This window comes from Coenobita brevimanus, chromosome 44 (assembly GCF_032717465.1).
Source record: "Coenobita brevimanus isolate Jiangsu-jjx chromosome 44, ASM3271746v2, whole genome shotgun sequence".
In the NCBI taxonomy this organism is placed as follows: Eukaryota; Metazoa; Arthropoda; class Malacostraca; order Decapoda; family Coenobitidae; genus Coenobita; species Coenobita brevimanus.
Window position 1 is genome coordinate 10,261,741 of NC_136997.1, and position 18,303 is coordinate 10,280,043.

The 18,303-nt window shown below is 41.5% G+C and overlaps 1 protein-coding gene across 1 annotated transcript in view; it reads right to left on the minus strand.

The window, feature by feature from the left end:
• The window catches only part of LOC145397971 (glutamate receptor ionotropic, kainate 2-like), a 129,492-nt gene that overhangs the window by 28,237 nt on the left and 82,952 nt on the right, over nt 1–18,303 (minus strand). Inside the window, exon 7 of the mRNA XM_080270946.1 lies at nt 3,261–3,475. Coding sequence (XP_080127072.1) covers nt 3,261–3,475 — 215 coding nt within the window. The remainder of the gene's footprint in view (nt 1–3,260; nt 3,476–18,303) is intronic.

The window sequence follows — 18,303 nt, forward strand, 5'->3', positions numbered from 1 at the left end:
AACACTTACAAGCACTTCTCACCCTACATACAATCTCTACCAGACAGCCTAAGCCACGTGGTAGAGATACATTGGCTGTATCGTCCCGACTTCGGTAGGCATAGGCCGGTCCTGCAGGTGAATACTCAAACGGCTGATGATGATGATATATATATATATATATAGATATCGTTTAACTTGGATATTTTATATCAGTTTCTCCTCGTATGTAGGTGATGGAATTAATGTCGGTATTAAAACATATGAATAGCATACAACTGACTATCAAGGTGTAATATGAAAATTAAATTGCAACTGAATAGCTGCTGCGAATCCTCCAATGCCTTTTAATAATACAATTCAAGGATGCAGCCAGACATGCAACATCATAATTATGTGGAACTGGATAAATAACAGGAAGTACAGTCGTGGCCATAAATAGTCACCTATCATCCTGTACCTCGTGCCTCAGACTGGATCCTTTACGCCCAGCAAGTCACACTGGAGTAAGAGGGGCTGAGAGGGAGGGGCCAGAGAGAGAAGGGAAGGTGGGTGGGGGGATGAGCGATGGTTTTGGGGTGGAGTGAGGGAGGGAAGGGAGGGTAGGTAAGGAAAGGAGAATGAAATGCGAAGTTGTGGCCACATAATTTGTCTATTTTCTTTCATTCAGGACATCATATAAAAGAGTTACTATTCCTTAGGTAAAGCTGCGTTACATCTTGTATACCAGCGTCAGATAACAAGATTTAGATAGGTTGTGATATCAAGGACTAGCTCGCGAGAGAAGTATCCTGACGTGACATCAAACAATTGTGCGGAGCCAGATATTTGTGTTTATCCGTGTATTTGACTTCAGACTCAGAATGGAATCTGGATGGCTTCCGTAATGTTTGTGTAAGAAACGTCCTCTACCCTTACATGTAATTAATTTTTGGAACTAAATATTATATGCAACCTTTAACATGGCTGTGTCCACAGTAAATATGATTACCTTGGCGGTATACACTCCCTCTATACAGTCATCATCATGTAAATTCAGTAATTATTTAATGACATCTCTATATGAAAAGGCTTTTTAAAATAAATGTGCATAAAAGGTTAATAAATTTGATGTCTGTGCTCATGGGTGGATATAGTAACGGTATCTCTCATTACCTGTTAGGAGGAAAATGAAACAAAATCCTACCCAAACTCCCAAAATATATCTGTGTAGGTAGTGGCGACCATCATCCACTCACTTGATGTAGTGCTGCCTACTTCTTCCTCAGCCTTTATCATTCTTTTTCTGTGCCTGCCCTCCTCTCTTCCTGTTTCTCCAATCTATCCTGTCACTTCTTATTGCTTTTCTTTCCTTTACAGGTGGCTTTACATTGAGTGACAAGCCTAATGGTTTCCTGTAAGCCAAGAAACCATTTACAACGCTGGGTGGTAACCATATAACCAAACAATTACGTGCTCCCTACGTGTCATCAAGTGGGTTGGTGGAGGGTTAGTGCCCCTTCCTGTAAAACAAATAACTCAGAGTCAAATGGCCACCCCTAACGGGATTATGGCATCAGGCAATAGATAGATAGATAGAATATTTACCGACACCGGTCAAGCCAGTGCAACCAGGAAAGCCTTAGTAAGTAGTCCAGTGGCCTCATGCCTTAAAAACCTCATGCAGGCTTCACGGCACCGGGGAATCAATGTTGTTGATGGTTTGCTGGTTTCGTCTGAACAGCTCCCACTCGTCTTTGGTGTGCTGGAGGAGGCGGGCCCGTGTCCTCTCGTTCTCTGGCTTCCACGCGTAAGGTGACCAGATTTATTGGAGCTAAAAGCAGAACATTGTCTCGTGTGTGTGTGGAGAGAGAGAGAGAGAGAGAGAGAGAGAGAGAGAGAGAGAAAGACTGACTTAAATAGCGGTGGTTGAACCGGTAGAGAGGCGGCCTGCGGTCCTGATGGGCCCAGGATCGAATCCCGGCTGAGGCAGGGAACAGTTTAAGGATTTGAATTTCCTAAAAAAAAGCAGACTTTCCTGATCTACCAGATGACCCGCCGACATGTCGTAAAAATACCCCCGCTAATACCAATGCACCGGTCCTTTGTGAGACAGCCCTAGCATGTATTCAATATGGATTGTGGGTGTTAGCGCCGAAGTGGTGACATGTGGAGGTGTAGGAGGACTACTGGGCCTTGGGATAGGTCACTGCCTACAAGAAATAGGCCCTGAAGCCTTTGCCCAGAGTCGGACACGTAAAAAAAAGAAAAATGCGAGTGACAGCGACGGTTGCTACGTAACACCTCACCCTGAGGCTGCTAATTAAACACTAATGTCTCAAACGAACTCCAATGACCAATATACAGTACGGTGCGGTGAATGGGCCGACCACAGTTACCAGTTAGTATTACAGATTTTATATTAACAATTCGGTATTTCATTTGGTGTGGATTAGGCATAATTTTACTAATCCATCATAATTTCATAAAAGAAGGTCATATTATTTCTAATGTAATAGTAATTTACTAAAAGCGGGATATTTTAGATAAATTGCAAAAAAAGCAGATTTTATTCACAATTAAAAAGGCGGGACAGATGAAAAAAAAAAAAGATAGCGAGACTGCCCCGCCTTTGGTCGCCATATCCACGTGTTGACAATCTGGGCCCAACTCAGTCTCGATGGCTCTGCACTAATATTTGATCTGTCACGTCAGTATACTTCTCTCACGAGCCAGTCCTTGATATCATCACCTATCTAAAGCTTGTTATCTGACGCCGCTATACAAGGTGTAATGCAGCTTTATCTACCGAATAGTAACTCCTTTATATGATGCCCTGAATGAAAGAAAATAGACAATTTATGTGGCCACAACTTCGCATTTCATTCTCCCTCCCCTACCTACTCTCCCTCCCCTCCCTCACACCACCAAGCACCATCGCTTGTCCCCCCACCCACCTGCCCCTCTCTCTCTTGCCCCTCCCTTTCAGCCCCTCTTACCCCAGCGTGACTTGCCGCGCGTAAGGGAGCCAGCCTGAGGCACTGGGTACAGGAGTATAGGTGATTATTTATGGCCACGACTGTACAATGTTCTTATACTAAGTTTGATTGTATGTGGAAATGGGTAAATAACAGAAGCAAATACAATGCTCTCACCATAATAATGCTATGTATGAGTTAAAATATACATGAAAGTGGATGCATGAAAGAAACGATTTGTAATATTATCAGTATAATATTGTCACGTGTGATTTGTTTATACGTAAAATTGGAAGTATGAGAGAAAAAGTAGAATTTTCTCACCTCAATAATGCCATGTACAACTGTAGCCTCCACAACGTAACAGGGAATATCGGTCCGTACCAGCTCGGCCATGGTGGTGAACGGGTACTGAAGGCGTGGTTTGATGAGCATAGCCTTCAAGTTGGATCGGTAAACCGTACTGACGACCAGGGACATAAGTAGCCATATCCCACCCACCAAACGCACCACATTCCGCTTAGGTTCCCACGACACCGCTGTAATGGTTACCCTTATATAAGTACCACACCACATCATACACCACACCAGACCACATGTTTGCTATTACACTTCTGTTACCACGACACACCTGTAACAGATTCCACCACAACATGCGCCATAGCACTCAGTACATCATGCACCACACCACATTATATACTCTCAAGGTGGATGGAAAGCTGATGACAGGGAGAGCTGGAGCTCCCGTTTCATCAGCCCTTGGGACTAGTTCCTGACCAAACCCTTTTGCTGAACTTTTTCATTGTCTCAATAATGCAGAGAGTAGGCCAGCATGCCTACACCAAACTACATGCACAGTACACACTACACTTCCTTTTCAAAATTAAAAAAGGTTAATGGAGAACATAAACCATGCCTCGGAGTCTCCAGGGGGAGGGGACCATAAATGCCCCCAACGTCTACCCCTCTCTTGGTGACGACTCCTCAACTTGCCTGGAACCACTGTCTGATTCACTTCTTCATTTCTGCAGTATTCCTGGCCTTTCCTCTAACTTTCTCTTTGTTAAACACCACCTCTTCTCCTCTAAACCTCACCTTCTCTTTTTAATCAAGACTCAGCTGTCTGAGGCAACTGACAGCAAACCCTTTTCTGTATCCTTCTACTTTCTCTATACTCATTTCAAAGGCAAAGGTAGCTGTTGTGTATATGTACGCAACGGCTTATCTTGCTCTCATGTTCCTGAACTTGATTCTTCTGAATTACCTAGTCTCTGGCTTCGGTTTTCCTGTCTTTCTCTGACTAAATACAGTATACCAGTGCTGTTTACTTACCCCTTAATTCTACTGACTATCAAAAAATTCTTCGACTATTTTACGTCTATGATGGAACACATTCTATCCATTTCTCCTTTCTCTGAAATCTCCATTCTAGGAGATTTCAATGTTCACCACCATCTCTGGCTCTCCTCTCCTTTCACTGATTCACATGGTGAACAAGCCTACACCTTTTCTATCCTTAATGACCTACAACAGCTTGTACAGCACCCTACCTGTATCCCTGATGATTTACCCTGAAATGATTATTGCTTCCATGGCCGGGAGTCATCTGAGTGTGCCTTGCGCATTACGGAGGTTATTCTCTCTGGCATGGAAGCATATGCATGAAAGCCTTGGTTTAATCATGCTTGTTCTAATGCTGTCTGCAGCAAGGAGAGGGTCTATAAAAGGTACGAGAGCCAACCGACACCTGAATCACATCTTGTTTATTTTTCTGCCCGGAATCATGCTAAGTCTGTTCTTTGCTCTCCTAAAAATAATTTCATCCATACTAAATGCTCTAAACTCTCCGACTCGAATTCTTCCCGCTGCTTCTGGCACCTTGCCAAAAATCTTTCTAACAACTTTACCTTATCATCCATCCCTCCTCTTTTCAACTCTGATGGCTCTGTAGCTATTTCTTCTACTGATAAAGCAGACCTCTTGCTCAGACTTTCTCCTCAAATTCCACCTTAGATGATTCCAGTGCTGTTCCTCCATCACTTCCCCCCTCTGACTTCCTCATAGCTGACATAAAAATTTCTTCAGCTGATGTATTTTCTACAGTCACCGGCCTCAATACTAACAAGGCATATGGACCTAATGGGCTCCCTCCTGATGTCCTCAACAACTGTGCTTCTGTGCTAACATCCTGCCTAGGTAAACTCTTTCGCCTTTGTCTTTCAACTTGTACCTTTCCTTCTTGCTGGAAGTTTACTCTCATGCAGCCAGTCCCAAAGAAGGGTGACCATTCCCAGCCCTCTAACTATTGTCCAACTGCTTTGGCCCTATCAGGTTTCGGGGCTGGGGACATTGTGTCCGTGCTAGAGTCAGCCACTCTCAAGCTGACCCACATTGCGGCATGATATTTTTCTTTGATCCTATTATGTAAATACTTTTCATGATAGAATGTTGGTTTTGGTGTCATTTTAAAGCTGAATATTGTTCTTTATCGAAGTATGTTCAAAAAGGAGAACAAAGAAAATAAAATGTCAAAATGATAAGTTGAAGTCAGGCGAAAACAAAAATTTTATACCTTGCCGTAGAAAAATATTCAGTAAAAAAAATAATAATAAAGATATGTAAATCTGGTTTAAACCATGCAAAACTAGGATAAACTACCTTTACAATGACGTATAGATTATGGTAATTTTTGAATTTTATTGCGAGTGAAGCGAAAGGAAAGAGATGCACAATTTTATTTTAGTCTCGGTCGCATATTCGCTTTGCAATCTTTTTCTTTGATTGGTCAGTGTAAATACACTTCTTATGATAAGATGCTGATTGTGGTGTTATTCTGAAGCTGAACAGTTGTACTTTATCGTAGTAGAAAACAAAGAATATAAAAAGTCAAAGTGACGAGTTGGAGTTAGGCAAAAACCCCAAATTATATACTTTGCTGTAGAAAAATACTTGCCAAGAATAAAGCGATAAAGAAACAAAGCCATGAGTCAGACCAGCTGTGCAGTACCCACCAGGGATAGCGCAACCACTCCTTTATATCAGGGTCGAGTCTATTTGTTATCACTCGTAAACGTGATTTATAATGAATATTATACAAAAGTTTGTTAAAATGACTATTAAAAGCATCATCGGAATCTCTGAGGTTGGATTTGAAATGACGATCAAAACAGTCATTTGAATCTCAAAGAGTTAACATCCTGTGTCTCGTAAGTTTTTGAGTCTATTCTTAACAGAAAAATTTTAAAGAATCTTTCCTATCACAAACTTCTTTCTGACAGTCAATGTGGGTTCCATCAGGGATGCTTCACTGGCGATCTTCTCACCTACCTTTCAGACTCCTGGTCATCCTCCTTTCGGGACTTTGGCGAAAGCTTTGCCATTGCACTTGACATCTCAAATGCTTTCCATCGAGTCTGGCATAAATCTTTAATTTCCAAACTGCCCTCTTACGGTTTCTATCCTTCTTTCCGTGCTTTCATCTACAGCTTGCTTTCTGGTCTTTTTATAGCCTCTGTTGTAGACGGCTATCATTCTTCTCCTAGATCTATCAACAGTGGTGTTCCTCAGAGCTCTTTCCTATCACCAACTCTCTTCCTCTCATTCATCAATGATCTTCTAAGCTGTACATCTAACCCTATCAACTTGTATGCTGATGATTCCACCCTTCACCTTTCCATTCGGTTCCTGCTACGTCCATCTCAGCAGTTACTTCAACAAACAAGGGATGAAGCTATGGCACACCTAATGACTGACTTGGCCCATATCACTGACGGGGTGAATAATAATCTTGTTGTTTTTAATGCATCAAAGACTCGGTTCTTACACCCATCAACCCAACAAAATCTTCCACAGGAGTACCCTTTAATGTTTAACCCCTTCCCGCGCAGATAAGTTTCATAAGTTTTCTGTGCCGTGACACGCGAGCTTTTATCCCCTCCCATCCCCGGCCACTGCGCGCTCCAAAAATGTGTATTTTCGGTTTATTTTCACCACCCAAACATATTTACTTTGCCACAAAACCGACATATTCCTATTCGTCGATGTTTGTTCTACACGATAAGCAAAAAGAAAAAAAGCACCAAAAAACACACTACAGTATACGTACGTTAGGGCCCTCCGCATAAACATTCGGGATCATAGATTTCACTTCCTAACATCACAAGTCGAATATTTGCTAATCAATCTCTAGATGTTATACCATCAATCGAAAGAGAATTTTATTAGCTTTTGAATGAGGGGGGTCCCAGTTTGATACGAGGTATGGTGGTTGAGTAATATGTGAAAAAGTAAAATCCATTTCCGACAGACAACATATTTTTTATTTGGGGAGCTTTAGTGAAGAACTTTTCACGAAACTGTTATGTTTTTATTTTATCATCGTATGCATAATTTCATTCGCTTTCATTTGAGCCAACAACGGTGATCGTAGGCCTCATAGTAATCGAGAAAAATGCAAACAACTACGGTGTATTTTCCCGTGTGCTGACCCGCCGTCGGCCTCACTCACATCCTTCTCCCATAGCGCGCTAACACTTTTATGCTTGCTAGCTATGCTTTCTTTGATTTTATACCAATAGCTACTATATATAATTACTTCTGTTTTGTTTTCAGTCCTCTCAGAAACCACACATGAATACTAAACCTGTTGCTAGCAACTGAAACTGAAGCTGTACTTTATTTTCTTGTCATTTGTGTTGAGGTAAATAACAATGTTTATGTATGTGCTAATATACTGACATAAATAGAAGTATATAGATAAATAAAAAAAGAATAACACGTACTTCTCCAGTTGTGATGATCTTCCTGCAGGACCAGATCAGTTGAAAGGTGAGGAGTTTGTAGTGTGTGTGTGTGTGTGTGTGTGTGTGTGTGTGTGTGTGTGTGTGTGTGCTCCACTAGTGAAGGTATCCCTCGGTATGGTACCACTCGAAAAAAACACCCAGCAAAGCGGCACATCACATACAGGACACATGTTCTTTGTGTCCTTCTTCATCCCCAACTTGAGGCACAAGGTACATCTGAGCCTCTTCCTGTCGGGGATCCTCGTCCGGTGGTGGCCCGGAGTGTAATCCAACCTCACGTTGTCGTCAATCACCCAGCGACACTTGCTTGGATACCATCATGCTCTGTGGTCCTGTCGTGCGGGAGCTGCAGGCCCAGGCACGGGTTCTCCCGATGGACCAGCTCCTGGAGGTGGTGGTCCTGCTGCAGATGGTGCTGGTGTGGAGTGTCCTGCAGGCAGTGCTGTTGCTGGTGGTGGCTGGGCCCATCCTAGCTCTGGTAGTCATGCCTGCTGGGTACCAGGTGTCAGCCCCAGCCATGTACAGCTCCGGTCAGATTTTGGTGATACAGTCAGCACTGCCAATGCCAAAGCGTCTGGGGTTCAGAGTTCGAGAATTTCGACTCGCGTGTCTGACACACACACACACACACACACACACACACACACACACACACACACAGTATACACCTAAGGCATGGTAAAGGACATTGAAGGAGCGTCTCCCTATCTCATTACAGTCACGATCAATATTTCTTTGAAATATGGAATCTATATACTTTCATAAATGTAAAAGACTAGTGATTTTATTATTACTTTATTCCCATGTCACATGAATTTATGTAGTTAGGCAGCATAGTAATATGCTTACTCAGAATACATCTTATGCATGTATAGTCATATCTAGGAAACGCTGACAGGTAACATTTTACCACATGCCTTGCCCAGTGCAATTGATGTTTTAATTTCAACTGCACTTGTGTAGTTAAATAGATGATGAAAGTATAGCACACCTGTGTCTCGTGAGTAAGCTATGAAACGCACGGATGATCGGGTCTCCTTACATTTTGTCTAAGCTACGGGTTACTCACATAAATGACGGATGCGAGCAGAGCGTGGATAAGCGTCTTACTTTAAATTATGATTAGTAAAGTGAAATCAATATATTGTTTTCTCTCTTAATAATATTATAATCGTAATAATAAACACTGAAGGGGATGAAAGACTCAATTGCTCTGATATTTACTATTACCATATTGAATATCCAGTCCACCCACCATTTTTCTCAATCATTTTTTGTAGTCTCCGCGTCACTGATGCCACGTGCGTTTGCATCAATTCTCGCCTATGCCTGTGATACTCCCACTGCCGCTGAACGTGGGCCATCGGGGTGTTGGTATTTCTCGCAATTTCCATTTCCCTGCTGTTGATAATCTGGGCCCACACGTGCTCAGTGACATTCATGCCAGTTCCTTTGCTGGGCCAATCAAGGAACTCAAGGTTGTCCTGCCTCTGAAACCACCTCTGTACAGCATGAGTAGTGTGGATCGGGCATTTATCTTGAATGAAGAGAACGGGCTTTGAGGAAAAGGGTAATTTCTTTCCCAGAGGGAAGGCAGGAAACTCTCCTCTAGAGTATCTGTGTCAGCTGTGAACCGACCTTCTATTTGAAACACGTCACACATGCCGTGTTGACACACCCAATCCCAGACATTGCACGTGACGTGACCAGAGCGGGCCTCGTCCGGAATATTGGGTCGGTGAAGATGCAGAATATTATTGCCTTCTCATATCAGTCATTAGTAATATACAGTACTTGCTAAGTGGCATTATGGGTGTGCATTTAAATAAATATACAGTATTAATATTTTACCTTTATATGGATCGGTGCAAAGGAGTACACTAAATTATTACCAAAGAGCAATGATGCACATAGTTTTCATTATTGGGGTAACACAATTTATATATTGCGTAAGTAACTAAAGGTTTCTGTTGTGGTCATGTGCCACACTAGTCTACTCTGAAAGAATATTCGTCGGATATATATTATATATATAAATATAAATATATATATATATATATATATATATATATATATATATATATATATATATTGTTACATAGCATATATATATATATATATATATATATATATATATATATATATATATATATATATATATTGTTACATAGCCTATGATTTCATCATCCTTTGTGTAATTCTAACGTACAGTATGCTGCATGTTTGATCACGAGCGTGTTCTAGCTCACTTCCCCCCCTCCTCCCTTATAGTAAAGTCGTTCTTTCTGTTGTTCAGAGCAGGAGTGTCAACTCTTTGTCCACTCTGGCTTCATTTGCGCGTCCTTCTTACAAGTTGTATCAAGCTCTGCCGGCCCCTATATATCTTGAGCTCAGTCTCTGCATTAATTGCCACCTAGATCTACTCCTCATTTTGCTCACATCTCTGTCCTCCCCTGTACAGTTGTTATTATTGTGAGTGCTCAGGAAGTCTTCAACCATCTAGCAGCTGTGTAATTTGAGTATAAGTGTTATTACATTTTTTCCTTGTACTGTATAGCATAAGGTGTTGATTTGTAGGCCTAGTGAGGTTTTTGTGATTCATGTGTTTTTATGTCAGTCATTTTTTATGATATTTTGTATCTGTAATAATATATCTTGCATTCACTGAGTATTATCCGGTATTCTCATTTTATCAGGGCTGACTTAGATAAAATTACTCTTGCTAATTTCGTGTTAATAGAGGCTATTGCAGTTACCCATATATTTAACCTGTTTTTTGCCATAACATTATCCTTATGAGTCCTGAATGTTTTGTTGTTAGTTTGAGCATTAAAATTGAACTTGTAATTTTACCTAACTCTTTGTTTTGAACCTGGAACTTTGCGTGACAGTTTTCTCTGTTCCGTAACATAAATTTGGCGACCTCTTATCAGGATATTCAGGATATTATCATAAGGATATTGCTTGATATTTGGTGACTGTGATTTATTCATAATGTCTACTATTACTACGCTTGATGAAGCCAAAGATTTTTTGTCAAATGTGCAAACAGTGTGTGATGTAGAAAACAGAACAAAGAATGAACTTAAACTTGTTGCTCAACAATTGGGAATTGCAGTTCACTCTCATCATTCTAAAGATCAAATTGTTGACATGATTAATAAAAGCTTGTTTAATGTAACTCCTCCAAATGAGAAACGCAGATTGAAATAGCTAAGTTACAGCTAGCTCTGCAGGAGGCTTGTGCTAAGGAGGCTGAATTTCAAGCAAATGCTAAGGAAGTGGAGTCTCAGGCTCGTATTCAGGAGGCTGAATTTCAGGCAAATGCTCATATTCAGGAGGCACAGGTACAGGCTCAGGCACAAATTGAACTTGCTAGGATTCAGGCAGACCATGAGTATCGCATGAAACAAGGTGGAACTGGATCATCTAGCTCTGATGATTTTGATGTGGCTAAAAATGTTAAACTTGTCCCTCCTTTTAATGAATCTGATTTAACAAAGTATTTTCAGTTGTTTGAGAGGGTAGCTACAGGTTTTAATTGGCCCAAAAAGTATTGGCCAGTACTCCTTCAGACTGTTCTCACCGGTAAAGCTCAAGTAACTTATGCATCTTTGCCTCAGGATCAATCTGATAATTATGATGTAGTTAAGAGCTTGATTCTTAAGGCCTATGAGCTTGTTCCTGAAGCCTACAGAGTAAAATTTAGGACAACTTACAAGGAAGATAAGCAATCCCATGTTGAGTATGCAAAAATCAAAGAAGATCTGATAGAGCAATGGTTAAATTCTAAGAATGTGGATTCTGACTTTGACAAATTTAAGCAGATGATTTTGCTGGAGGACTTCAAAAGGTGTATTAATAATGATGTAAGCCTATATCTTGATGAGAAAAGAATAGATAATTTGTCTGATCCTGCAGTTTTAGCTGATGAATATGTTCTCACTCACAAGAGATATTCTAAAGAAAAAAGGAAAGCTGAGAGTAAGTACGTTGCCTCTACTCAGAGTACAGGTAACAGGAAAGAGAATAAAGATGATGTTTCTCAGGAAGTAAATACCAGCTTCACCTCTAGATTTCAGAAAAGTAAATGTACTTATTGTAGTAAGCTTGGTCATACTACGGAGAAATGTTTCAGGAGACAGCGTGATGTGAACAAAAAGGAGTCTTTAAATATTCAGTCAATTGGTCTAGTATCCACCCTTGAGAGTTCCCAGAATTCTTTAACCGAGTTAATTGAACCTGCTTTGAGGGGTAAATTAAATTTTCATGATGAAGCTCCTCTTTTGAGCAGTAACGTGGGTGACACTCTCAAGAGTTCATGTGCTAATTTCCTGTCTGATGGTTTTGTCAGTCCTCTGGACAGTAATGACAGGAAATCGGTTAAAATATATCGTGATACAGGTGCTTGCCAATCCCTAATGCTGACCAGTGTTCTAGGCTCTAATGTTAATTCCTCTGATGAAACTGTAATCTTACAAGGTGCAGGGAATAATTACTTCTCTGTCCCTCTGTGCAGAGTGAATTTAGAGTCTGGTTTTGTTAATGGTTCCGTTATGGTTGGCTTGGTTGAGACACTTCCAATGTCAGGTGTAACTTTCTTGCTTGGAAATGATATTGGTGGAAGTCAAATGTGTCCAGCTTCTCAGTTGTCTAGTGAGCCAGTGGGTGCGGCCCAGGATTGTGATGTCCCTGATGTGTTCCCTGCATGTGCTGTCACTAGGGCTAAGTCTAAAGTTACTGGTGACTTAGAGGATACTGATGATGATGATGTTATCCTAGCTGACACTTTTCTTGCTAATTTGGACCACTCACCAGATGAGGCAGTACCCCGTAGTGTTGATAATTTGTCTCGTCAAGAGTTGGTTGAGTTGCAGGTTGCTGACCCTGAGTTGAAAGGTCTAGCTAACTCTGCTTGCAGTGAGGAAGAGTCAGCCGGTGCTTCTACTTGTTATTATATAAAGTCAGGAGTACTTATGAGGAAGTGGAGACCCCCAACAGCATCAGCCGACTGTGAATGGGAGGTTGTACATCAAGTTGTCATCCCTCGTGTTTGTAGGCAGGATATCATTAAAGTGGCTCATGATTCCAGTTTGGCAGGACACCTTGGAGTGAGGAAGACTGTGGCACGCATTTTGAAACACTTCTACTGGCCAGGTATCTTCATGGATGTTTCCTGGTATTGTAAGTCTTGTCACACCTGTCAAGTTGTGGGGAAGTGCAATCAGACCGAAAAGATTGCACCTCTAGTTCCCATTCCTCCTTTTGAGGCGCCATTCACCCGTGTGTTGGTGGATATTGTGGGCCCTCTTCCTAAGACTTCTTCAGGATTTTCTTATGTGTTGACCCTGATTGATATGGCTACTCATTATCCTGAAGCCATTCCACTTAGAAATATCTCAGCAAAGAACGTGGTTAAGGAAATGCTAGGGTTCTTCACAAAGTTTGGTCTGCCCAAGGAGGTACAGTCAGACCGGGGAAGTAATTTCATGTCAAATGTTTTCAAGCAGTCTCTGAAAGAGTTGGGGATCACCCAGATCACGTCTTCAGCTTACCATCCCCAGACCCAAGGAGCGTTGGAGAGATATCATCAAACACTCAAATCGATGCTCAAGAAATACTGTTTGGAACATCAGAAAGACTGGGATAAAGGTCTTCCATTCGTTGTATTTGCCGCAAGAGAATCTCCAAATGAATCACTGGGCTTCTCACCTTTTGAACTACTGTTTGGCCATGAAGTAAGAGGACCCCTTAAGCTACTCAAGGAATGCTGGCTGTCGGAGGAAGATGACATCAACCTGCTGGAGTATGTGATGAAGTTCAAAGAACGGCTGTCCACTGCTTTACAGCTGGTGAGAGAGAATTTAGGAGCTGCTCAGGAGAAGATGAAGACTTGGTATGATAAGAAGTCCAGGTTGCCACTTTCAGCCTGGAGATCAGGTTTTGATTCTGCTACCGGTGCATGGGCAACCTCTTCAAGCCAAGTTTAGTGGTCCTTATTTCGTGGAGAAGAAACTCAGTGATGTCAACTATGTCATCGCCACACCAGATCGTAGAAAGAACAAGCAACTTTGTCACATCAACATGCTAAAGTTATATCACAGGCGGGACGAAAATAACCCAGTCTGCATTGTACCTGTTCCACCCGAGTCTGCAAGTGAAGTTCTCCCATGCAGCATGAGCCTGAGTGATAGTTTGGGGAAGAATCCTGATATCATGAATGATCTCCAGACTAAGCTTTCTCATCTACCTCCCGAGGAAAGGCAGGAGTTTTCGGCATTACTGCAGGAGTACCCGCAAGTGTTCCGTGCCACTCCAGGAAGAACCACTGTGTTGATGCATGATGTCGATGTTGGAGACGCAAAGCCAATTAAATTGCCTCCTTACCGTGTGAACCCAGTGAAAGTTCCTCTCATCGAGAAGGAGCTTGGCTACCTATTGGACCACAAGATGATTGAGCCCTGTCAGAGCGAGTGGAGTTCTCCTGTCACTCTAGTCCCTAAGCCAGGTGGGTCACAGCGGCTTTGCATTGACTACAGACGTGTTAATCAGATAACCAAAACAGACACTTACCCTCTCCCTCGCGTGGAAGATTGCACAGACAAGATCGGAAAGGCTAGGTACATAAGTAAGTTTGATTTGTTAAAGGGATACTGGCAAGTACCTATGACTGAACGTGCTAGGGAGATCTCATGTTTTGTAACACTAGGAAAGACTTTTGCATGTTCTGTAATGCCATATGGTATGAAGAATGCACCAGCCACATTTCAGAAGCTCATGAATGTTGTAACAGAGGGTTTGGCAGGGTGTTTTGTTTATATTGATGATGTATTAATCTTCAGTGACAACTGGAAAGATCACCTATGCCATGTCAGTAAATTTCTTGAGCGTTTGGTTCAGGCTAATCTTGTAGCTAATTTATCAAAGTGTGAGTTGGGTCAAGCTAAAGTTCAGTACCTTGGGTACGTAATTAGTGATGGACATGTTGCACCACCAGGAGCTAAGGTTCAGGTTATAAATGATCTTCCCAGACCTAAAAGTAGGAAAGCACTACAAAGATTTTTGGGAATGGTAGGTTATTACAGGAGATTTGTTCTTAACTTTTCAATTCTTGTATCACCACTTACAGACCTACTGAAAAAGGGAGTTAAATTTGTCTGGACCGATAATTGTGAATCCTCTTTCAGCAAACTTATAGCTATCCTATTAAGTCAGCCAGTGCTTGCTACTCCAAATTTTGCTAAGCCTTTTAAGATGGCTGTTGATGCAAGTGATACAGGAGCTGGGGCTCTTTTGCTGCAAGAGGATGATCAGGGTATTGAACACCCTGTATCTTATTACAGTAAGAAGTTCACTCCACCTCAAAAGAACTACTCAACTATTGAGAAAGAGCTTTTGGCCTTGATTTTGGGTTTACAGCATTTTTCATTTTATTTGTGTTCTGGTTTTGGCCCCATAGTCATTTATACCGATCATAACCCACTGAAATTTCTTAGTAAGTTTAAAGATAAAAATCAGAGACTGACAAGATGGAGTCTACTTCTTCAGGAGTATTCATTAGACATACAACATGTCAAGGGGAAAGAAAATGTTATTGCAGATTGCTTATCTAGACTTTAGACAGATTGTTTTAGAGTAATAAGAAATTTCCTTTGTAAATTTCTTTTTCTTTGTGGGGAGGTGTTACATAGCCTATGATTTCATCATCCTTTGTGTAATTCTAACGTACAGTATGCTGCATGTTTGATCACGAGCGTGTTCTACCTCACTCCCCCTCTCCTCCCTTATAGTAGAGTAAGTCGTTCTTTCTGTTGTTCAGAGCAGGAGTGTCAACTCTTTGTCCCCTCTGGCTTCATTTGCGCGTCCTTCTTACAAGTTGTATCAAGCTCTGCCGGCCCCTATATATCTTGAGCTCAGTCTCTGCATTAATTGCCACTTAGATCTACTCCTCATTTTGCTCACATCTCTGTCCTCCCCTGTACAGTTGTTATTATTGTGAGTGCTCAGGAAGTCTTCAACCATCTAGCAGCTGTGTAATTTGAGTATAAGTGTTATTACATTTTTTCCTTGTACTGTATAGCATAAGGTGTTGATTTGTAGGCCTAGTGAGGTTTTTGTGATTCATGTGTTTTTATGTCAGTCATTTTTTATGATATTTTGTATCTGTAATAATATATCTTGCATTCACTGAGTATTATCCGGTATTCTCATTTTATCAGGGCTGACTTAGATAAGTTTACTCTTGCTAATTTCGTGTTAATAGAGGCTATTGCAGTTAACCATATATTTAATCTGTTTTTTGCCATTACATTATGCTTATGAGTCCTGAATGTTTTGTTGTTAGTTTGAGCATTAAACTTTAGCTTGTAATTTACCTAACTCTTTGTTTTGAACCTGGAACTTTGCGGGACAGTTTTCTCTGTTCCGTAATAATATATATTTGTGGTAGGTGGGGGCGCTCGCCATCCACTCACTCGATGTAGTGCTGCTGTCGGGTGTGTGCCCTTTCCTCTCTTCCATCCTTCTTTCCTTCCATCCTATTCTGTCTTCCTTTCCTTCATTCTTTCCTTGTCCTTCTGCTTACGGGTAACTTTACACTCCCTTTTGTGTTTTTCTTTCCTTCATTCTTTCCCCTTCCTTCTGCCTGTGGGTGACTCTACACGGAGTGACAAGCCAAATGGTTTCCTGTACACCAAGAAAACATTAACTATGCTGGATGGTAACCATATAATTTGGCGCCTGGTGGTTTAGTGGGTAATTATTGCGCTCCAATCGGATTGAGCCGGTAAAGGTTTATAACCAAGGGGTAGTTGGGGTTGATTGCTTATGTAATGCTACTCAGGGATGAGATAGGCTGGTCACTCTCATCTTAAATGTCAGGACCAACTGCCTAGCCCCGGGCTCTTTCGCTCCTCATGGGACAATTTAGGAGTGGATGATGGATGGATGAATATACAGTATATCATCTCTCATCTCATCTTATCAGCCGTTAGAGTGTCCACTGCAGGACCGGCCTATCCTGACCGAAGTGGGGACGATACAGCCAATGTATCTCTACCAAGTGGCTTATGGTGTCTGGTAGAGATTGTATGTAGGGTGAGAAGTGCTTGTAAGTGTAACTGTAGTGTTGGCGTGGCTTTGGATGTGAGTGTAGTCTGTGAACCAAGTGTAGTAGGCCCGCGCAAGCTGACTGGGTGCAAGCATACTTTATAGTATGGACACTGGTTCAACCACAGCACCCCTTATGTCCGCCAAGCAGTACATGGCTAGAAGAACGCTCTCTAAGTTTATTACCCTGGCAGGGGGCGAACCCTCGTTCTTCATTGTACGAAAACGCACACTTTACCACTGCACCACAAAGGCTCCATATATATATATATATATATATATATATATATATATATATATATATATATATATATATATATATATATATATATATATATATATATATATATATATATATATATATATATATATATATATATATATATATATATATATATATCCATCATCCGATCCTATGTTACCCCATAAAGAACCTAGGAGCCCGAGGCTAGGCAAGTTGGTCCTGACATTTAAGATGAGAGTGACCAGCCTCACTCATCCCTGAGTGGCATTACATGAGCAATAAACCTCAACCACCCCTTGGATAAAAGCCTACACCGGCTCAATCCGATTGGAGTGCCGTAATTATCTACTAAACCACCAGGTGCCAAAATCTGGCTACATGGTTACCATCCACCATAGTAAATAGTTTCCTGGTGTACAGGAAACCATTTCGCTTGTCACTCAGTGTAGAGTCACCCACAGGCAGAAGAAAGAAGAAAGATTGAAGGAAAGAAAGAAAAGGGAGTGTACAGTCACCCGTAGATAGAAGGACGAGGAAAGAACGAAGGAAAGAAAGACAGAAGAGGATGGAAGGAAAGAAGGATGGAGGAGAGGAAAGGGCAGACACCCGAGAGCAGTGTATATAATTAAAGTCGTGCAAGGGAGAGAAAAAGACGGCGCAGTGTTGTGAGGGGGGAGTTGCGACGCTGGTGACTCAGACCCTGTGCGTATGAAACAACCAATTTTGTTTTATGTTTCCATGTGCTTTGGAACAGACACAAAGTTGGGTCACAGTAAAAGGTGTTTAGAGTGTAAATGTGATGCGCATGTGATCCCTTAATCGCCTCATCCCACCAAGGCGGGGTCACAATAAACCAAAAACTAGAACAACCATGCAAATTCTGGTCACATTTGCATCATTTACACTCCCAACACCGTAATACGTTATACAGTATTTAAATCTGTGATTATTAATTTACAATAAAGCCGTATATATTGCAAGACTGTCGACAGTTCATATCTTACCGTGTACAGTATTATCCCTCCTTCGACAATGGACTCTGCCATGGGAACTAGAGGAGAAATGCTGCTCATCTGTAACGATGGCTCTGCTCCATAAGTCATCATCCTGCTCAACATGGAGCTGTGCAAAAGCCAGTCTTCCTGCACAGTGCTGGTCTGTCAGGCGTTCCTTTTGAGCTGGGGTGCGATGGTGTATTCCAGCGTGATATAAC